We start from the raw sequence: 24,067 nt of genomic DNA on the forward strand, positions 1-24,067 counted from the left end.
ACTAGAAAAAGACAAGTTTAGAAACGAGTTTTTCAGATTAGTGTCAGTGAAAAAAATCGAATCGGGAAATAAATTGAAGGGCACATGTATGGTTGACCACTATGTCTTCGTGCCAAGTTTCAAAAAAATCGGCACAGCCATCTCCGAGAAATCACTCCGGACGGACTGGCGTAGACGAAAATACAGGCCACCTCCCGGACTTTGTCTAATAATCGTCGGGGGCTAATAATCATATAATGAATAACTAACATAATTAACAACATGTATGCACTAATCTCACCCCATAAAAATAAAACATGTACAACTAAAGAATACAATATTTCAAGCTTTCAATTCTGAATCGGGGATAATTTATCTAACACTACGTAAAAGTGTTAACCACAATGAACTGTACATTTTAAACTTATTCGACAATCAAGCGTGTCACAATGCGTCTTAGTCTCGCAAATGCGCCTTATCTATCACCACGATATGTATTTGTATATTTGTCACACATTTTAAATTAAATAGTCAGAAACGTTCCTTCGTGAGTTTGTTATTCTTATGTCAATATACTACAATAAATATATGAAACACATATATTAAATGTGTATCTTCCTTAAAGCGGGTCGTCGTCACCTACTGATACATCAGGCGGCCTAGCGTGTCATTGTTAGTGTGTGTTGTTATCATCGCTTGGGGCCCAATTCACGCGCGTGTGCAAGTGACGAACCCCCCGATTTAAAACGTTGATATATCATTAGAATGTTGTAATTAATTACATCATAAATTAATTTGAAGTGAAAATTATTGTTTTTAAAGAAAAGCGAAACATACATCTTATACTTAAACAAGATGATGTGTTTCAGGTCTGACTGACACCACTAAAAAGATTTTAGTAGATGACAATGTTGAATTTCTCAAATAAAAACAGGTTTCAAAAATCAAGATGATGATCCACTTTATTTAAAAAACAATCGTCCAATTTTGCCACTGGTGGCGCTGGTTCAATAAAACAAAGTAGAAACAACAACAACACATATATATTCAATGTCCAACTGTTGGAAATGTATTTGCAACCATAAAAATCTCAAATGTTTTTGTCATCCTACAGTAATTCATCCACGTATAAGTATGCACTGTGACAAAGAACATATTACATTATTTAATGTAGCAAAATTATGAACTCTACAATTATAGGAGACATGATTTTAAACCCACTAAGCAGAAATGTTATACTAATCGTATACACTGATAAGTGTTGCAATTTTAGGTGATCGATTCGTTGATTGTATCGATATTGTGTGATTTCCAGGCGATACGTTATCGAACAATTTATGTACCACATATACATGTGGTTTGTATGAAATATTGATTTCTCGGTTTTTGTTAAAATTTTCGTCAAGCCACGCAATTGCGCTGGTGTTGTAATAGTCGTTTACGCAACCAATAAGGACGCTGCCTGAGTGATTTCTATGAGGTGGTATTTGTATTTGAAATGTTATAGTGTTGTTGGGTTGTCGGGACACCCAAAAACTTTTCTGATCTATTCTCCCTCCGTGGTTCTTAGTGTCTGTTATTGTAAGGAATCGCCAGTCGTCTTTGTTGGTTACGTTAAGTGGCATTTTATTGCCGTTCCCCGACATCATAGTTGTCCAACACTCCGATTGATGTGTAGTAGTATATATTGCTTTTAGAAGCGTTGGGTCAACTAACTCTGAATTCGATTTCTTATTCTTCTTATCAAATCCTATGCTGTTCTTTTCATTCAATAATTTAAGAGCAATTTTGAAAAGATGTAATAGATAAACAGCTACCAAATTGTGCGATTTTATGCTTGGATGACGATGATCTAGAGTGCTAAAGAGCCATCGCGTGTGATGAGACTTGATCGCACCCCATACGGAATCAAGTAAGCTTATAGAAGGTACATTGTAATAGGTGCATAGCTGCTTGCTACATCTACCATTGTGGTCACGTATTTCAGACATATTTCGATCCACAGTTTGACTCATTACAAAATTCACGTATATTAGCTGTGGTGCGGAGGGGAGCTCCAGAATTCTTCTAGTGAGTTCCTCTTGGTGAACGCATCCATTTCTGTATGCTAAGTCATTTTCGGCGCTCTCCCAAAGTATCAAGTCAAGTTGCTCTAAATCATGATGTGAGCCCATGCAATATAAATGATAAAGGCTGCCGGTGGCTCCGACTGCACCGTTCTGTACTTTGTTTGAAATCCCGATACCAGTCAGCATATCTCGCAATAAGTTCACGTACAGGTTGTTCGGTCCTACAGACGTAGCCGTTGATATTGATCCACCGACAACCCCGATCGTCAATGTGCGACCAGTGGATAACACCTCTCTAAGGGAACGTGCAAGCTTTCGAAGCGATGTGACGTGTGTCAGTGCGTCTGATATCATGTCGGTAGTAATTCCTAAACGGCGTGTCACATTCCCAAGAGACCTATTTAGTAACGTTTGTGTAGCATATATTGTTCTGTTTTGCTGGGCTGAGTTGATAGCGTTCACTGTGTGCTGTTGAGCTACAGTAAACATCTGACGAGATTTAATAACACGTGTACTACTAAATATGGCATAGGACACCAGAGGCAATACTATTAAGACAACTAAATAGATATATTTCCCACATTTCTTCCATGTAGTTACTCCAACATCGATGTCAGCGACATAGTCCATGCTGTATACACTCGCATCTCACATCTCCAGGTATCTGTAAAACATATTGGAAGAATAATTAGACGGAGAAGAAATCATTTCTGGTATTGACATTATTATTTGGATGTTAACCACAATCATCTTACCTAATCAAAAAATAGCCACATCTACCGAAGACAATCAATCAATCAATCAATCAATCAATATTAAAGCGCGGTGGTCGTCGCGCAGCGCGTGTTCGAATTTCATGTAAATAAACAATGTATTTTACACGCGTTGTATACGTCGTTATGAGTCCCATATCGAACAGGACGCGGCACGACGACTGCCAACCTTTAACATTAAGCATATTAGTTCAACGGTCAGTGGCCATGCTATTATTTTACCACTGTGTTGGCAATATTATCAATATTTTTTTAATACACAACCTGTGAAAGAGATCACATTGTTCGGTACTATTATTATTGTATGCACGACTATGGATTATCAATAGGCTGTTGTCAATATTATTATTGTTATTTCACTAATCCGAATCTTTAGGAAACATGAATTGTATGTATGTAGTTTGAATTTTAATTGCTTTTTAAATCAGAAAACTATTAATGGCATTACCGATATCGAGAACAGTGGCATTACAATGTAATGGCCTCAAGCCGCTGGGGGGAGGGGGTCTGTTGTTTTCCTACGACGCAAACCTCACGAATAAGTTCTATTATCACGAGAATTTGAAATTAAGTCAGCGCATGTGTCGATGGCCATGAATGCACGTACAGAAGGACGATTACTCTGTATAATAATGAGAATAATTAAAAACAATTTTGGGGGTGGGTAACGTACCACTCTATTCTCTACTCGATAGGATTAATTGTAACAACTGGCGATTCAATTATTCTTATCCCGTATATACTACCTGTACACTGATGGATTACCATATAACGAACGCGCATTGACGACATCGACACAGAACCTTCAATTGGGTGTGCCAATATTGTTTTCAGTGGAATTTAAAGAAAAAAACCTGGATGTCATCATGAGTGATTAATGTTAAAAGAACACACGTTTATTTTTTTTTTGTAGAATGGCAGGCAATATATAATGTATAATTAGTCCTAATAACAGTTATCCAGAGCCTCGTTAGATAGAGACACCCACTAAAAGGGCTCGCACAACTTGACCAATAATCGAAACATATATTGGTTCGAATACATTTCAACTCAAAGAATTATATTACCCGTGCAAATAGAACTAATGTCAAACCACTCACCTGAAAAAAAAAACCTGGCCACAACGACACGACTGTTTTGTACATTCGTATAAATACTGTAGCTGTACTGCCCTGTAACGAGGAAAAGCAAATTAGATATTCCACTACTGGACCAAATTTTGATCACAAGATCAGTTCCGGATGATCCCGATAAACGTGCACTCCGCAGCCATACTATGGATATGGCGTATCACGTTGTGATCCTAAACGTCACTAGATTGTGTGATGATGTCACCAATTCATTCTCGTCTCGTTCATGTACACCCATCGTATGTATACAGCTATATAGAAAAAAACACACAAGCGTTAACATGACACAATAATCTAGCATTCGTTCATAATCGAATATTGTCACGAAAAATTGAAACAAATAACCATGTGTTTTAATGAGATATGTGTCAGTCTCACAAAGCCGAATCAGCCGATCATACTGATGAGCGTATCAATTCATGCGCACGTTTACCTAAAATGTGTAATCACACTGTATTTCTAATGTCGTGTTCAGTATAAGCTAATCGCATAGAGTAGCTTAGTTGAAGCATCGTAGTCTATTCGCGAATATATATTAGAGTCTCGGTGTAATGAGAATTATCGTGTCATATTATAATGATAGTATATTATATTGTTCCGTTATAATATATTTATGACGTACATGACTATGTACTAAAAAGATGTGACATATGCAAATCATACAAGTGACCACTGTTATAATAGTATTATACACTGCATGGGTGACTGCTGTTAGAGCTCAGGTTCGTGATTGAACCTCGTGACCTAGGAGTTAAATATGGATTACATTTGTTTTTACATTTTGTAAAATCGGGTCTCTATCTTTCTATAAACTTTGAATATCATTCTCGCAAATGTACGATGGTTGCATGTTATCCGTTCGGGCGTCTTGTTTGAGCGCCATATTTTCCGGTCCTATTGAACATAATTTGGCTACACGCCTTGATCAGAAATTCTAAAAAAAAAAATAATAAGAAATTATAACGTGGCTTTTATTTTGTGATTTGTACATTTTCAGTTAATTGCTATTATTAGACATAATAATATAAATATAACCGAGTACATATACGTGTGAATTGAAATAATATTCATTCCATCCAGCTTGCGATGCAATCAACAACAACCATATTTTATTACTGATCATTTAAACTTTGACCTTTACAACTGACATATGCCCATATACCACCTGTCACTATTGTGTAATATAATTTGTTATTCATTAACGGTTTGCATTGTTGGCATAATCGCATAGATGAAATGTTTTCAACCAATAATACGAAATTTAGCGGTTTTATGACAATGTTATGTTCAACTGAACTTGAGATTGAGAAAAAACTACGAACCAGGTTATAATACTTTATACCTTGAATTATACTTGTTTACGCTTTACTCTGCCTAGTCCATGTTATACACATTCGCTATGCCAGTAATCGGGCTAATTAGTGTACTTAATTATTTCTGTAATTTTCAAACCAATAATTCTATATACGTCATTTAATTTTTTTTTGTAATGGAAATCACAAGTATGAGTGTTTTTTTTTGTAATACAATTTAATTTTCTCATAATAATTACATTGTTCACATAACAGAAAAAAACGTCACAGACACGACATACATAACATTACAAAAAAGGTACATGGGATGATCATTCCAACAACGGTGCCAACGCACCCCATTTTAAAACGTACTTTGTTTCGTTCAAGACATTTTTTTCAATAGATTTCTTTTCTTTGACAATCTTTATAAAATAATCAAGAGAATGCGTTACATTTGTAAAACAGCAGACATATAAAACATATTTATCTATTAAAATAAGATGGTTTAATAGTATACATTTTTGGGGGAATCTAAAAAGAATACGTTCACAGCATAGAACTATATTATCACTTCCTGGAATAGCCCCCCGCCCCCACCCCCCTACCCCCACCCACACCCAACAGTTTTGAAATAATTTCCAAAACGAAATTGTTGTTGTACATTCCCAGAAGAGATGTTCAATTATTTACAATATTTACAACAATTGTCCAATCGGATTTCATTTTGGAAAAGATAATTGTTGGTTGCCAAAATTCGATGCAATATTTTGAACTGAAAAATGCGCAGTTTTTCTTCCATTGTGGTAACGTACGCCAATTTCCAGATACATCTCCAATCAATTGCATCACTCACATACACAGTTGCTTTATATTTAGACATGGATTTTGGCGTTTCAAAACGTTTTTTCAACTAATAACTTATAAAAGCTCTTGTTTTACCACAAACAATTGTATCATTTATTTTTTTAGTTAAATTCGCATTGATATTTCAAGCAACTAATTTGGACAACCAATAAACTTGAATTGCGTGCAGAATACCATCAAAAATTACAAAATCTGTCTTAATTGTGTATTTCAGTCTATAAATTGTTCATATGACATAAAATTACCATCTGTATTTAATAAATGTTGTATGCACTTCACCCCATTATTTAGCCAGTGTAAATAACACACTGGTTTTCCACCAATTAAAATGTATCTATTATTCCTCAGTATTTCTGATTTGTTCTCATTTGAATTACTGGGTGGGCCATGACAGAATAGTTCATACCAAAAACTTAAAATAAAAAGAATAAAAAGCTGGTAAAAAAGGCATTTTGGCAGGATCATAATTACAGCTCAATAAAAATTCCAAGCCCCCATATTTACTAAAATAGCCCCTTGGAATAACTCCCCATGATGCATTTGTTTCCATTATCCTTATAGCCTAAACTAATTTGAATGCTTTAACAACTCCAAATCAGTCATGCGCAAACCCCCATATTCAATATCCCCAATTAAAGTGTTGTTTTTAATATGGTGTCTTTTCCCGTTCCACAGAAATTCAAATAACCTAGCCCGGGTTTCGGACACATAATAGAAATGGAGTCCATTACAAAGAACAGATTACTAGTAGTAGCCCCAAAAACCTTTGAAAGTGCAATTGTCAAGTCACGTGACTTCCATATGCTAAGTTTTATATTCATTTTTTCAAAGCTCTAAATTGTTCTTAACATCATGACATGTATAAATTCCCAAGTAACGGATTGTTTTTTTGGATGGGGGCTATTACATCCATGTTTTGCCAATTATGTTTAAGTTTATCCAACACAAGTATTTCTGTTTTACCCATATTAATTTCTAGACCAGAAACTGAAACTATTTTAGAATGGATAGAGCAGTGCAAACAGAATTTTGGTTTCTCATGCAAAGGGTTGTGTCATCCGCAAAGCCAGATATTGTTTGTTCATGCTCATATGGCAACATAATACCATCTATTTGGTCACTTGATCGAATGACAATAGCCAACAACTCTATGGCAATTACAAAGAGAGCTGTGGACAACGGACAACCCTGTCGGATGCCCCGATATAACTTGAACCAACCTGATGAATGCCCATTATTAAGTACACAGCTTTCAATGTTGTTATGAAATACAGAAACCCATTTCTTAAAAGAATCGCCCAAATTGAACAAGTCGAGAGCTTTATGCAAGAAATCCCATTCTAGGGTATCAAAAGCTTTTGTAAAGTCAACGAACAAAAGTGCTCCCGGTTGACCACTATTTTCACAATAATCAATATTATATGTAATAAGTCTGATATTGTCAACAATTTTTCTACCTGGTATAAAAGCAGACTGGTTTAATTTACTGGTTTACGTCATTTAATTGTAAACTTATTCCAAGACATTGGTTTTGATACTATTTTTAACGATGTAATGTTACAATCACGGTATAATCTCCATGTACAGGATAAAACATAAAAACATAATTAATGCGATGGAGTTTTTCATTAACTGGCTTTTGTTTTTGCAACGAGTGTCTCGAACTCAAATTAATACATGGTTCTATCAGATCAATTCGACAACAGTTATACTGGTTATCTGTTAAGTAACGGCTACATTTCAAAATATTGTGCATAACTTATAAAACCTTAAATGGACAGAAACCAATCTATTTTGAGAAATTAATCACCAAGCGAGATACCTTTCGGACCTTACAGTCGAGAACCCCTAAAAAAACATGTTTGTATCAGTCTTTTGGCAATACTATTTAGTATGGAAGGATGGCCTATCAAGTCAGCGGCATTTAAGTCTGGACATTTAAAATGTGACATTAACACGCCTCGTCCGTATAGTATGTATAACAACCAGCAAATCGCGCTTGCAACTAATAATGGAATTCCTGATGATAATAACAATGCAGCAATGGGGGGTCAACGACCCTTCCTTTCTGAGCATGCGTATTACTTATTGTTCCGCCATTGTGCCCTGTACTGCAGATATCCTCAGTTTGTGCTGACATCTAATACCTGTTACGAGTGTAAATCAGTATAAGAAGGTACGTATGCACACAGACTCGTTTTAGGGTCTACGGTATGCGATATATTAACATTATTTGTATATCAACTTAATCTCAGCATTGTGGGGTCATTTCTAGGGGTCACCGATAATGCGGAAATGGTGTTTGCGCATATTTGAAAATGGTCATGTGCACGAGATGTCATCGGCCCGTCACTGCTGCGCCTTGTTTTTGTGGCCAATTTCCTGCCATCTGGTGGTGGTGGTCATACCGCGAGTACAATAGCGTAATCAAACGCATCTTGTTAAACCCAACACACTAAAGAACACAGTAACGCGCATCTGCGAATCGTCCTTGATGCAACGTCTCTTGGTACTGTCACGACCACAAATGCGTTCTCTCGTTTGTTTGAAAACACCCATCCTCTAAATGCGTGACGTCATTGCATGCTTGATTAGCTGGGTGAGAGCAACAGCCTTTGAAATTTATAAATATTCATTAAAAAATGAAGAACGGTTTTGTGGTCGGCATAATAATGTAATTTCGAACGTCCGACTTGCGAGATTACGTTCGAATATTCCAAAACATGTGACACTGTATAAGTTTATAATCCAATAACCTATTAATTGCGTTTTTCGATGAACACTGTTGAAAACAAAGTCATGCCTACGCAATACATTATGTGCAGTAAAAAATAAACTAGTAGGTTTTGAATGAATGTCTTACATCGAGTTTTTGTAAACAAAACAGTGGATGCAACAATACAATATATTTATCATTTAACGAACAAGAACAAGTCTATGCGATACTGTATAAACAGTAGTACTAAAACTAGTTTTTTTGTGATGTGAACATATTTAATTCAGCAGATTTTTCTCAAAAAAATGGTTACATAAACTACTGGGAAAAAAATGTAATATCGGACGGTTGGAACCCGGATGTTTACGTAATAGAAAATGTCGGAACTAGATACCTTGCACAGAACATCATTCTATTTGCATCACTGTGTGTGGTAATTGTCTACCCCGGCATTCCCAATGTACTAGTACCTGGTGAAACCGAGTACGTTTATTTTGCAGGAGTTTCCTGCAGCTCCCCTTCGAGTTATTCTCCAATAACACATAGCACACCAGATGGGTAGGCATGCAGATGAATAAGTCAATATAGGTTAGGAGACACCACGTACAAGATGTTATCACCTTTCCTAGCTGCATTATGTAAGTGATTTTTATATTAGAATAACGATGTTTATTATGTTATCTACTTATCCATTTTGCAGAATACTAGTATATCCAGTGGCCGTCCTTTGTTCTAGATTGTGCTTTGATAGGTGTTTGTTATTTTGTATGTGTGCCGTTAGCTATATGTGCGCATGTGTGATACATATTTATTTGACTGAAAGCAAGTTGTTTGGGTTGAACAACACTGTTTGGTTTTATGGTTCACGGCAAATTCTGAATGTTGGCTAGTACTGCTTACCACTCACTCTACTATGTTAAACCCATGCGTACGTCTGATCTGACAATTCACTTACTGTAGTATCTCGAACGTACCCATTTGATATTAGAGTATCATTTATTGTACATGTAGTACAACATCAACCACATGGCAACAGATATAATATATTCTTGAAGATCAATACTATTTTGATACACAAATTATTTATGTATATTTTCTTTCACCTATCCTCAGTTCTTTTCTGTGCTATCCGGTGGTCGCTGGCGTTGAGCTGCTATGACTGTGTGTACATGGAACACCCAACTTATACTGTGTCTCCTGACTGCATCGATGATTTTCAGCAAAACAGCGATTACAAGCGCCACTGTACAAATGTAGATCCAGTTTGCTCGGTAAGTGGTTTTCAGTTTGCATTGAACTTGTAATTCACTGTAGTAGAACTATGGCTTTAGACCAGACAACGTGTCAATGAGTAATGTATTTAAAGGGCGGTGGTCGTCGCGCAGCGCGTGTTCGATTTTCACGTATTAACAAACAACAATGTATTCTACACGCTGCGCGACGACCACCGCCCTTTAAGACGAATACAATTAAACAGTGTGACTGCTATATCCAAATGCACTAACTAGAAAATAGATCGACCTCGCCGTCATTGGCAACATACCTTTGACGCAACTGGCCGATCTTGATCTCGTCGAAAGTGTGAGAGCAATGTTTTTGCGCGAGAAATAGTGTGCTATTTCCACCCGTCAACGCGGACACTGTTCTCTCAAGCAACCACGGTTTCGAAACCGTAGGCGTGATTACGGAAGACTATTTGGCAGGCAAAAGCAAGTCTCGTGCTTCTCACGCCCTCAACGAGATTTCGACGTCCATTTCAGTCCGAGGGTTTTTGACCAGGTTATATTGCATTTTAAAAATAGCAGTTATTCTGCACAGACAATGTTCTATGATGTGTTGACGTATGGATGGGAGGCGGGGCTAAACATCTGGTTTTATTTATATATGAATTTCGCCTATCGCAACACAGCGATATACTACACACTACGCAGATCAATGTTTTGTAACTGTGTTTTTTTCCTTAGATAAAACGAATTCTTAACGATGACGGTTCACATTATAGTATAACAAGGATGTGTATCAATAGAAATAAGTGCACCACAGGGTGCGTGACAGACTTTGACAATAGTGAGTGAAATATTTAAATTTACAATAATGAACGAATTCAAATTGTTCGATGGGTTGCTTCAAGTCGTATATTGTGCGGTTGAAGAACTGCTCATAGTACCTACCCCTGAATAAATAACCAATTCAAGTAATTCCGAACAACATCCACAATAAGGCTTCCTATAGATTACTATTATCAAGCATATGTAGGAGCCAAAAAAAATTGTACATGACTTCCATCCAGAGATTGTCAGTAGATATGCCATAACAGTAGAGATCATTTGTTATTGGTGACGGTCTTGTTGCAGAGGTAGTCATATTATGAATGAGGTGGTGTTTCCTATCTGCTAAACCTATGCTCTGCTTTCTCTAGAGGAAGTGTGCAACTCATGTTGCGATGAAGAGGATTACTGCAATGGTGGAATCGTCGGCAAGGCAACCACCGAAAAACCTCGGACGACAACTGAGACGGAATCAAATTGTTCAGGGCACGACTGCACTTCTGATGCTAGTGGTTTGACTATCACCAACTACCTTATAGTAGCTGTTCTTGTCTTCCGCGTCGTTGTTTACAGAGTGTGAAACTGTCTCCGGGATCGTAGTATCCCGGATGTAAATAATAAACAGCTGATCTTTGCATTTGTTGTGAGTGTATCAAGCGAATAGATTAGCGAGCGAGAACACAATATGAGAGAACAAGCGTAAGTGTATACTCGAGAGTAAAACTGATCTACTGTGTTTTCACACAGGTGACATGTTATAATGATGGCGGAATGAGGAAATTGAATTGTCTGAGGAGAAAAATGGGCAATATTTAGTTTTCTCGGTATAAGACCATTTTACAATTATATAGTTTCCTATTTTGCTCGATGCGAAATGATTGTCTTACAGGGAAGGTGTTCATGCCACGAGTTAATAACTATTTACATTATTTCCAGTGTTTTCATTATTGATAAAATGAGCTTTCACTGTGGCAACTACGACAAAATACGACATAATATATTCAAGTAATTAAGACAGTTTGTATGTTTGACGCATAAATATCAAAAGTCAAAAGTTGTCAGCCTCATAGCCAGTGTCGATACAATTTTCTAGTTTCTGAATTGCACCCAATATTACTTTATTCCAAGAAACTTTAGGTTTATAAATATATTATAACAATTTAGTCATATCAAAAACACTAATTACTTTTTCTAATCAAAAATTGAAATAAGCTTCACCAAACTAGTTAATTTATACTAAGTTAAGTTATACTATATTCTTGTATGAGAAGGTATAAATTACAGAACAAGTTATAATTTGTTACAAAATGCAGTGAAAATCAAAAGTTGGCATTTTTTGTCAGATATTTTTTTTTACAATTCATTAATTTTATTAATACATTCCTTTATATTCTTTTTACAACTACAGAGATTAATGTTCTAGTATCATGCAGTATTTAAACTTAATTACATTCTACATTCAGTTCCATTCGAATTCAGCTAAGAAAGTTTTCAAGAGGATTGATTTGTCCAAGTTTTCTGAATTTTTGTATAATAACCAGGATTTATAGATTGACAAGGCCGCAATAATGATTAGAATATTTATGCGACTATTCGCATTTGGAGGCCACAGATTATAGTTGCCTGCATCTATACCTTAATGTTGACGGGGTATAGCATGCTACGCTAGACATGCTTCAATTGTGCGCCACAGACTCGGAAAAGCTAAATTTCTTTAATAGTTTGTATTAGACATTAGTATATATAGTGCAATACAAATACATATAGAGCAGTCCTCTTTATTCAGTTTCAAGCTGTGTTCAAGATGTCTGTCCCTATATAGTAATTACCGATAGATTATCTATTTTATTTTTTTATCACTTGTACACCAGCTGACTGCGTGGTTTATTTGTTCGAGTTCATAACCGACGGATCTCGTGAAGTGCGAATCTGGGCTTACACATGGTGTGAGTTCGAGAAGCATTATAAAGTGAGATACAAACGCATAAGGCATGTTTTCAAGAATTGTATAAGAGGCTTACTATGTTTGTTTGTGTGTGTTTTGATTTTTTACTCCATAGTTACAAACTATGAACCATGCGCAGAATACTGCCTGTGTGTATGCACTAATAAACTTTGAACTAATAAAGGGTCATGATTATTGCAATTGTGAATAAAATATGCATCAAACTGTTATTTGACGAGTTGACATTGAAAGGTCGAATTGTTGTGACCTTTAAACCTGTCATCGAATTATTGCTAATAAACAGCGCCCTCGTCGTATAACATTGAAATTTTAACTACGCCCTCGATGAACACTGTTCTTGTATGCTATCACGGGAGGTGAATATCCCGTGCGGATTCCTGTGTTCTATTTGTATGCATTCCTTCAAACCTCTTTACGCCAGCATTTCTATTTGTTATTAAAGAGAAGTATTGCACTGTTTAATAGTAAACGACTTTAAGCTAGTCATGTTTTTATGTACCTGTCATATATGGGCGTTGTCAGAATTCCCACGGGTAACGCTTGTATTGAAACAATATCAAGCGTATTTTCACATTGCTATCAACAAGCGTGGTTTCAAATAGCGGCGCCATGCAATTCTTCACTGATATTTTATTATCAGTAGTGTAATTAAATCGAAATCAAAAATAACATACTTGGTGTGCAATTTCTTTTTCGTATCGATTGTATTTTGTGGAAATAAGAACATTTTGACTGAAAACGCTGAATGCACATAAATCTATACTAATATACGAGTTTGCCATGCATTCATTTCTACAATGTACAAGTCACGTCATTAATATATTTCACATGCTGAGTTGTTGTATTTTGACGCAAACAAGCCATTCACGGTAAAGACTTGGCAGCTTTCACCATATTCTGTAACTTTTGTTTAAGAATGCCATGCGGTAGAAACCCCAGTCCACAGTCAGGCGCCACCAGTAATCGCTCAGCGGGAATGTACTTCAATGCCTCAGACAATCTACTACGTATCTCTTCCGCAGTCTCCACACGACTTCTAGCTACGGCAACGACTCCCAGAACAACTTGCGATTTCTTAAAGTGCTTAAGGAGGGTTAGGTCATTGTGTCGATGAGCATCTTCAATTGCAACTGAGAAGATGAATAGAAGTTTGATTAAAACAATGGCTACTATCCGACACCACCGTCGCTGTTGTTGGTGATAGTGGACTTTTTCATAGGAATTAATATCATATGATAAACATGGGAATAACTTACTTTGATCAAATATCGATTCATCAAGATTGCTAGCGAGTCGAAAATAGCTCTGTAAGTCAGCCTTTGAGTAGTTCTCGTCGTCCTACAATGATTATTATAAACCAAGTTCAAATTCATTGGATTATCTGATATATGGACGACGTGTATTTGTATACAGAGTGGTCCAGGAGTGGAATGTCGGAGTGGATTTGGTTATCTTGACTGATATTGGAGTTAGGTGAGTGGGTGTCGATTTTAATGGTGACAACATTGATCGGTCAGTATACACGTAAGATACCCCAACCTACTGTTTGGAAATTATGCCATGTGTTCAGTAAGCAAAAAACACCGAATAAACCAGGGGGGAGTTGCATGACACGATTGGTTGAAATAATCGTTTCATTTGCATAAATTAATATTCATGAGCAATTAAAAAATCGTTTTTTCAGTAATATTGTGCCAAAATGCTTTCCGATAGCATACATGTTAGTTCTAAATTGACTGATTCTATCGTTACGAGCTGAAAAAATAATCGGAAAAATGATGTATACACAGCTGCTGAATGAAAATGTAATTATAGCGTTTTCATATGAAACGTAATTATGATATAATTAATTACGTAATTATACTGTTATTTATTGTTATGGTGAAAATACGTTTTTTGAAAATGTCATTATGACATTTACAACTATAATTATGCAACGTATTTTTGAGACGTCATAAAAACCATCTGAAAAATCGTGACATCGAAACATTTTCTAATTACATCATTATAACGTAATTTTCTACAATGTATTTATTATTATGTTATTAAATATCAGTATTGGACTATCATTAAATAATTTCCTATCAATGTTTTTATATAACGTATTTATATTATTTTTATTTCAAACGTTATGATAACCTAATAAAATGAGGCTCATTATGAACTATTTTAAAACAATGATAATGCAATTTTATATACTGCTATTATACTGGTCCAAGACAGAAACGTTATTACAGCATAATTTTATTACGTATTAAGTATTAGTGTTTTGTAATGACTTGCCATTTTCAAAATTAAAGTATATTGAAATCATGTTTTATTTCATAATTCTAAAATTCTAAAACGTTATTATAACGTATTTTATTAGCAGCTATTCACTGTTTACTTAGTTGTGTAGACACATATTTTTTTAAGAAAACCGAGTTAAGTCAATCACACTACATGTATATTATATTTTAAAGATGTAATTGTTAAATAATATTATTATTTTTCTTATGAAAACGTTATTATAGCGTAATTTAATTGCGGATAAATACAAGTACTGTTTTTATCTTTGCACCCCTATCCAAAAAATGGTATGGACCATAAGCTCAGTACTGAGCATGCTCAATCCGTTGGCTTTCCCGCAACGATAAAGCTTGTGGGTATAACTGTTGCCGGCATTATCTTCATTCTTCGCATGGTAAGTGGTCAAATAGTTGTATAATCTATACAAGTTGTATATTAATATTAATATATATGATTCAGACAAAGATTTTACTCAGAAAACTATGATTATTCAAGCTTATCGATCAGAAAGATGGTTGCTAGCCTGAGTAGTATTCGGTCCCAATTGTATTACAATGTAATTTTGTGTGTAAATGGAGATATTGTATTGTTAAATAAAGTACGTATATTACTATATCAGTTTAATTTTAATAACTGTATACAACGCATTTTATGCATCACTGAAAAACGTAATTATGGCATTATGACAATCATGAATTTACGTAAAAAAAATCACATAAAAAGGACTGTATTTTTCTGTTATAAAATATCATTATTTTAATGTTTTTTTTTAAAATGACACTAAAGTTATGACATTTAAAACTGCAATACAAGCATTTTTTGGCAAACGTCACTATCACGTACCCAGGGAAGATACATATGTGGCATTTAAAAATAACAGTATTATAACGTTATAAAATTACGTTATAATAACGTTTTAAAAAACGTTATTAGTATGATATTGCAAAGCATAATTATGCTGTATTTTTGCAAATGTCATTATAACATAATTATTTACATTGTAAATGCATCATTTATTAATGTTATAAAGTTGAAGTTGGACTCATTTTTTTGGTTATTACAACGTTTTTTTAAAAACGTAATTTTGATCCATCTTATAACGCTATAATTACGTTTTCGATCAGCAGCTGTGTAAAGGTATTTTTTGAGACACGTTTTCGATCAGACTCCAGCTAACTGTTGAAAGTAAGCACAGGTTTTCTCTTTACCATGATCATGGCAAGTTATGAAATTCATGGAGAATGCAGAGAAACGTTTATATTTCACTCTAGTACTATTGCTCAAAATTGCTCAAAATGTTTTCAGTGACTTTTATCAGTGACAAGTTACCTAATTAGTATGCATTTCGAGAAACCACAGTGTGTGTGCATGCGCAGTTTGAAATGGAACAGTTTTGAACGCAATAAAATCACGCGTAGAACTCGGGCTCCAGCAAGAAATTGTGTCGTCAAACTGGTTGTCGGGTGAATTGTTTTGCAATAGACATAATAGACATAATTTTGGAGTCTGTATTTTTCTATGAAATGTTTCTAAGTTTTGTTGAGGATTATTCTGTAAATAAATTGCTGAAATTATTTCATCCGTTCGTAAACGGGACGTTGTTGCTTTGACGATGGATGGGCTACTGACGTCGAAACGTTCCATTCAGATCGGATGGCGCCCTCTCGTGTCAATCCCCCCTGGAATAAATGGCAAAGTAAATACTAAGTCAAATAAATTATAGTAAATGTGTACTGCATGCGTGACTCGAACCGGCGCTCGCGTACGGCACCTGATCGCCTAGCTTCACGCCACTACACGTATTCCCTCGGCCACCGGGCATCCCTATAATAAGAAGGTCAATAGCCGATCTGATTACATCATGCATGAAACCCGTCCACGCGATCCGCGCCACACAGCGAAGTCAGATTGCGGCAAATGCCTTCAGATCTGACTGTACTTGGATAGTGAAAGCCGAAAGTAATGGTACAGCGTTATAACAGTGAATAAGTACTGAGAAATAATTTTTGGCATTTTTTGTTTTTATTCTGACAGTTCTCTCCAATTTAAGAAGGGGATTTTTATATATGTTGCATCCTACATTAAGAACACAAACTGGGCAATAAAAACTGAAAGTTTCATCAATCTCATATTCCATTAAGTTAGTCACATGTTACGTAATATCTCTAAAACGACATATACGTTACTGTCCCGGTGCTGGAGTAAGTAAATACTTTTATAAAAAGGTATTTCAAAAGGAAGCTAATATGTCATTTTGATCAATCAAAAATATATTAACTTCTAATTAACGGTATCTATGTACTATGATACTGCAAAATAAGTTGTGTATTATTATAAATGTTGCTGCTCCAGGGATTAATAAAATGTACATTACCAAATAATTAATTGCTCTGCTGATGAAAAACGGTATGCTTTAATGTAATGTACTAAATGCAACTATCGTCCCAAGTCGCATTTTGTTTTGTTTACTACACATCTCAGATTTGAAATAAACAAAACTGAGAGAGGTCGTGTACGGTAACCATATATTAAATATCAGAGCAATCTACTTTGCGGTTTTCAAGGAGAACTTAAAAATATTAGTTTTTACCAAAAAGAACGAAAATATTTAAAAAAAAAATAGTCTAAAGATATCTGCACGAAATGAACAAACTTGAGAGATGTCTACCCAGGGTTTATAATACAAAATTTAAAACCACTCGGACTTGCACTTTTCAGACAATCGGTAATATGACTATCTCTCCTCGATGAACTCAACAGCGGAGCTAAATTATTCCGAGCACGGCCTTTGCAGCCAACGCTAGCCCCAACCAAGAACATATCATTGTCATGGCTTAATTCATACCCTGACCAGAAAGTAAAGCTCTCACTAAATAAACACTTACTAGGTAGCTTGGGTATCCACAACAAAGATGAACTGTCTTCACTACATGTTCGCCAACTCCATCAAAACACCTCGTAGCATGGTCTATCCCATACTTCAAGGCAATATCAGGGTTTCTCGCGAAAAGTGGTTCGTCTATCTGAATGTTGCTGCATCCTAAAAATGAAACAAATAATGAATAAACGATCATATACGTCTTGAATTGAAAGTAAATTACACCAGTAAATTAATTGAGAGATCGTGAAGATTAAAGGGCGACGGTCGTCGCGCAGCGCTTGCGCGAATTTCATTTAAACAAAGTATTTTGCTTGCGCTGTGTATGTTACTATGGCCGAACAGGACGCGGTGCGACGACCGCCACCCTTTAAGAAATGGGAAATGCGTATATAGGAAAGTATGATGCGTGGCATATAGACGGAAAATCTAGCCATTACCCCCCCCCCCCCCTCCGTCCCTCCCCCGTAAAAAAGACATATGCTTGGAATACAGATATATCATATATCGACAACTTATGAGGTATATTCAATAAATATAAATTACGGTGAATGTGCCGTTATGCTTAGATACTAACAAAAAAGTACACAAACAATCACCCTATATATACACACTACTGGTGGTTAGCATAATATCTATATTGGCATGTACATAAATGCACTACCAAGTACCATCATTTTTTACAGGCAGTAATTGATGTATTTTTATTGATTACTTAATGTAGTCGTGAATACCAAAACCATTCTTTGCCTAGATGAAAACAATTGAAAATAATATAGCATTTTGGTAAAATCAGAGACAACTATATGAGTTTGTTTCCGTCGCGTAGTTGAAGGTGGGAGGTCGTAGCAGCAATGTGTAATCGTCTCTAAATAAAAATATTTTAAAAAATATGCTATATTCTTGAATACGAAAGGCTGTAAGACCAAACAAAGTTGTCGCTCAGAACGTTATTGCTTAGATCATGGAGGTAGAAAAGAGACTACCTCCATGCTTAGATCATCTCCGTCATACATTCGTCGTAGATGGCGTAAATTAAAAGAATGGTGCATTGGCGAGAACAGTGAACCCACCCACGGTGCCTCTATGCTGGAACAGACGGTGGGTGTAATAAAGTTGGTGTAATAGTATGAGTCACTACGATTGCAGCATAGTAGTTAACTCACTGACTCGAACAATTCAAACAATTGCATTCGGTGTAATACAGTCAAACCTGTCTATAAAGGACAGTCAGTGGACTGAGCCAAACTGTCCTTTATAGACAGGTGGTCTTTATATGGAGGTGGCCTAATTTATTCATTCAATCATGAATATTAATTAGGGCGGGAATTTTAAGGGAGATCATAAGCAAAACATAAAAACAAACCAACACATTGTACATTGTATATTGAAGCATGGTGTCGCCATTACCTGCTTTTGCCAGTCCTAAAATCTGTTTGTTGATTACTTTTATTAAATCTTCACTCAACTCTTCATCGTCACTGTAATATTCGTCTGGGTCCGAGAAAAAGAAATCACGATTTATTTCAATGTGACGTTGACGTTGACACCAACAAGGATACACAGAAAACGATGTAACTGGGCATTATTTTGTGCGAAATACACCTTCTTTTTATTATTGTACAACTGTTTTCTAAAAAAAAAATCTAATCAGGAGTGGCAACAGAAATAATGAAAAAATAGTTCTAATCAATTTTAATAAATGTGATCGGAACGAGGTAGTTTCTTACTGTGTGTTGAGTCGATGATCGTCATCGGACCTGGTACGGTGTACTTCACGGGAACACGTGACATATCCTGGTGATAAAAGGGGTTACTATTGGTTAACAATGCGGAATGTATCGGACAGATCAAAAACCTCCACGCCTTTTTAATAGCATGTATGTGCAAACAAGTTTTCGGGAATTTTTATTAATATTAACACAATTTAATAATGCAGGTAATTGAAAATTAAAAAAAATAAAGTTAGAATAAAGTCTGGAATATATTCAAATCAGGCATTCCGATGAACACGAAATTAGAAATTAAGGTTGCTTGTTAACCAAGAATAATTCAGCACGAAGCGTCCTGCTTTTGTTGTTGATTCAACAAATACACAATTAAACTGTTTGAATTTGAAAACTACTGTTCAGATATCACATACAGCCGTACCTGGGATAGTCTCCATTCTTTGGCAACCCAATCGTCTTCACTGCATTGTCCTGGTGAGAGGAAACACATTTTGGATGTGAGTAACGAGTTGTTGTACACAACGACGCGAATAGCCGTGTCCGCGTGTTGTAGTTTACAACTTCGTTGCTCGGCATTAAAATGGGCGTGGAAAATTACGTTTTCGTGTCCCATGAGATAGGTACATTCTGGATTCGCCCATTCGTTCAGTAGTATTATGTGTAGTTCAAAGCATCGTGTCACATCATGGGGAGTGGTCAATAACAATAGTTAGCCGCGTGTACGTCCCGTTCTAACCCAGCAATTGTGCGTTAAAGTGATGATGATCCCTGTATGTGATACGCAATATAATAATACGTACCAATTTTACCAATAATTCGAGGCATATGAATTTCGCACGCCCCATTGCGGATGGGTTTCACAACTGGATTCTTGAAATCAAATCCATTGACGTGTCGACTGTTGGAAAATGCAGATAAACAATTATTTTGTTTATTATGCGAGAGCAACGCCTCAGCAAACTCCGTTACGTGACCCCATCACCATACATGTTTACATAAGACGTCATTTTTCAGATTAAAGTGAACGATGAGATCTATGTGAGACATGATTAAGCTTACCAGAAATAATATACGTAATTATCTCTTCTCATTTCGCCGTCGGAGATTACGTCAATACCCATTTCGATTTGCTCCTTTATCACATCTTTCGTTGCTTTCTTCACCAGTTTTTCCAATTCTGAAAATTTGCGGAAATAACTAATGTGTTTGTTAGGACACCAGTGATTAGCATAATGTTATAATCTTTTATTATTTTCATAATAAATTCATGTACAAATTGCAAATCTGTTTAACTCTGCAGATGAAGCCAATTTCACACAATCATCTAAAAAATAACAATCATAACCAAATTTGTGTTGAGATTGTCGCAATTCTGTGTAGGTATTTCGATTTGTCGGCAGTGTAATTGTTTTACGGTTGAAATTAATGGATAATGAATAAACATCAGTTTCGAAAGTGCCAGTTTTTATTTCGTGATATCAAAGACGTCATGTTATTGAGTGGACGGTTGAAGCTTATCTGTGCACTTGTATCTAAAATGATGTTTCTGGTGAAAGCTAGTTACGTCACTAACACAACGAATGACAATTTGTTACGCCATGACTGGTCTTCAAATATAATCGTTATGCGTAGCTGATATATTTTCTCACGTGGCGGCCAGGGTGTGTGCGCGCGTTGACGAAATTCATATCTGTAAAATCTTCTTGCAAAATGAATTACATGTAAATAGTATTTACTCGCAGCGCATCAAGGGCATTCCTTATCTTAGCCAATCAACGAGTACAATGCGCAACGTCGTCATTTAAAACGTTCTAGTATTATCCGATCGGCCAATAGAAATCTCTCGTTTCAGTTTAATATAAATATTTGTCTTCGACCCAAGGTAGATTGCGCAGCATGTCTACATCTATGTACAGTACACCCAATACGTAGTTGTTGAAAGAAATAAAGTGAAAATATGATGCAGAACAAGAAAAACAGACAGTCAACAGTTGTTTAATGTTAAAGCGAAAGAGTCGTCACCTGCGCATGCGTTAGATGGCCATAGCGTGTCATTGTTTACAAACGAGCTCGATTCCCGCGCGTGCGCAGGTGACGACCCTCCCACTTTAACGTGATATAGCAAGTCCATAGAATAAAGCGGAAAACACAATAAGTTGAGCATAAAGTTTAGTGGAATAGTGCCGCTGAATATTATTAATTGTAACGTAATACGTTAATTCCTGTTTTGCGAATTACCGCCAGACGCGATGTAATTCTATTTGCACATGCGTAACCCGAGTATAAGACAAAAAAGAGTCAAGAACACCGGTAGACATGCAACCCAGAAGAAGTCGGCGGCAAATTTGAAACAGTGTTTTTAAAGATAACGGATTGAGTGTGGGTGGGTACAAACGAGGGTAGCTAGAAGCACTTTTTAAGACAGCTGAGAAACGTGGATTTCCATCTGAAAAAGATGATTTTTCAGAGAAAATGGACTAAAATAGAGATAGTACGTTATGTTTCGTAGAGTAAATATGATTGTGACAACTCCCAAAATACCGTACCCCATAAAATATGAAAATCTTACGCTATCCTCAGGAGCGGAGCTACGTCACAAGAAGTTCCACGTTGCTAAGACGCACACCACTGCACCGCGTATTTCTACGGACTCTGCGCGCGCTGCTGAGGAACGCGGAACGCCAAGAGAAGAGCCGGTGAAAATTCGAGAAAACAACAGGAACTCAACTTTGAAGTAATCCTGAACAATCAAATTTATATGCGTTACACACGCAGGGGTAATCTTGTTACATTGCTCAGGGGAGTCTCAACAATCATCCCAAAGTACCGTTTTCTGAGAGTTTTCGGTCTTTGTTTTCACCGTGTTGGTTGCCATGCGGTGAAAATGCCCGGATGTCCGCCCCCAGGATAGCCAGAAATAATGTGCATGCTCGTTATCCGCTTAGCAGAATAGTGTGCAAATTTTCAGAGCCTGGTACGAGTTTGTTGAAAGATGATGGCAGGTATATTTGAAGGGAATTTTCACTTTGCGAGTTCGGTGCACTGCAACTCAGCGCATTTGGAACGTTCAAAATATGTCCTACCTTCCGGTTTGTTGACCCCAGGTCACGCAATATATGAAAGCGCACGAACGATGAACGCGCAAACGCTATCAATTTGGGAACCGGGAATTCTGAACATAAATGCGATTTTACCGACACAGTCACGTGATATACTACCACGTCACCGCTATCTGATATGTTTTGTTTTCGTAAACGAACATTATGCACATCTTCATTGAGATAAAAACGTACAACAATGCACAATGGCAGTATCATCACAATTTACACTTTTTCTCTGATCAGTTGATATCATGTACGTATAAGATGCACATTGGTCACTCTCTTATACTATTATCCACATGTCAATAAGAATCATAATATCCTACCATCACTAGGCATCTTCCTGCAGTATTCGGAGTAATGAGCTGGGCTTAAGTCGAAATTAGGCTTGAACCAAGTTGGTATTTCTAGATAGTCTGGTTTCGGGTAGCAGCCGATCACAGTGGTACGGAGCGGCATCGTGTTGACCACAACACTCGTTGTTTTACCGTAATATAATTCAGTTCGCTGTGGGAGATTAATATGATTATCCAGGAATAACTCAAATTATTTGTGGCAGATTGAGGAAATGCTGGTACTCGACTATTCTATTTTGAAATCAATCAGTATCACAACTTGAATCACTGGTAAGGTTGTATCAACACAAATTCAAAGGGCGTGTCAACCGACTCGGACGCGTCCCACGCAATGGACACAAGTTGTTTCATATAAGGTCTGGGCACGTACGCAATTTTTGTTTCCACGCTTTTGCAGTGTTGTTTGGAATCAACAAATTGCATGTTTAGGGTAGACAATATAAATATATTACATGAATGTTATAAATATATTCGAATTCGAATCTAATAATAATTCGAACCTAATAACATCAAGGAAAATGAGACGCGTTTGGGGACTAATATAACGGGGGGCAAGCTGGTACAGGTTACAGGAAATAAAAAATGCATTTTACGTTTGTACAGGAAATAAAATGGAATGTTCCATTTACAGTAAAAAATAAGTGTTTACACTATACAGATAAAGCAAATTACTAATTACAAATTTCATAATATTTTTGATAATTTGTGTTTAGGAATCAAAATTGGAAATTGTGTACGAATTACGACATTTGATTTTGAAAATGCTTAATAATAATATCTTTGTACAAATTACGGACGAATTAAATAGCTGATTACATTTTACACCTTGCCCATGTCTACGAATTTACGTTTTTTATTTATTTAAATTATATT

At 36.2% G+C, this 24,067-nt stretch overlaps 2 protein-coding genes across 2 annotated transcripts; one reads left to right on the forward strand and one right to left on the reverse strand.

Moving 5' to 3' along the window:
• The first annotated feature begins 8,199 nt into the window (after positions 1-8,199).
• LOC100374778 (uncharacterized) lies at positions 8,200-11,511 on the forward strand. The gene is made up of 5 exons (XM_002736029.3): positions 8,200-8,286; positions 9,327-9,464; positions 9,940-10,097; positions 10,791-10,893; positions 11,246-11,511. The coding sequence occupies exons 2-5, from the start codon at positions 9,437-9,439 to the stop codon at positions 11,452-11,454; spliced, it is 498 nt and encodes a 165-aa protein (XP_002736075.2). The 5' UTR covers positions 8,200-8,286; positions 9,327-9,436; the 3' UTR covers positions 11,455-11,511.
• A 2,014-nt stretch (positions 11,512-13,525) lies between these two features.
• LOC100374929 (uncharacterized) lies at positions 13,526-23,327 on the reverse strand. Its single transcript, XM_085504872.1, has 9 exons — positions 23,165-23,327; positions 20,797-20,914; positions 20,538-20,635; positions 20,159-20,208; positions 19,738-19,804; positions 19,418-19,501; positions 18,015-18,169; positions 14,097-14,178; positions 13,526-13,970 (listed from the first exon to the last, which is right to left on the reverse strand). Exons 1-9 carry the CDS (start codon positions 23,295-23,297, stop codon positions 13,705-13,707), a joined length of 1,053 nt encoding a protein of 350 aa, XP_085360998.1. The 5' UTR covers positions 23,298-23,327; the 3' UTR covers positions 13,526-13,704.
• Between the last annotated feature and the right edge of the window lie 740 nt (positions 23,328-24,067).

This window comes from Saccoglossus kowalevskii, chromosome 11 (assembly GCF_978046115.1).
Source record: "Saccoglossus kowalevskii chromosome 11, keSacKowa6.1, whole genome shotgun sequence".
NCBI classification, from domain to species: Eukaryota; Metazoa; Hemichordata; class Enteropneusta; family Harrimaniidae; genus Saccoglossus; species Saccoglossus kowalevskii.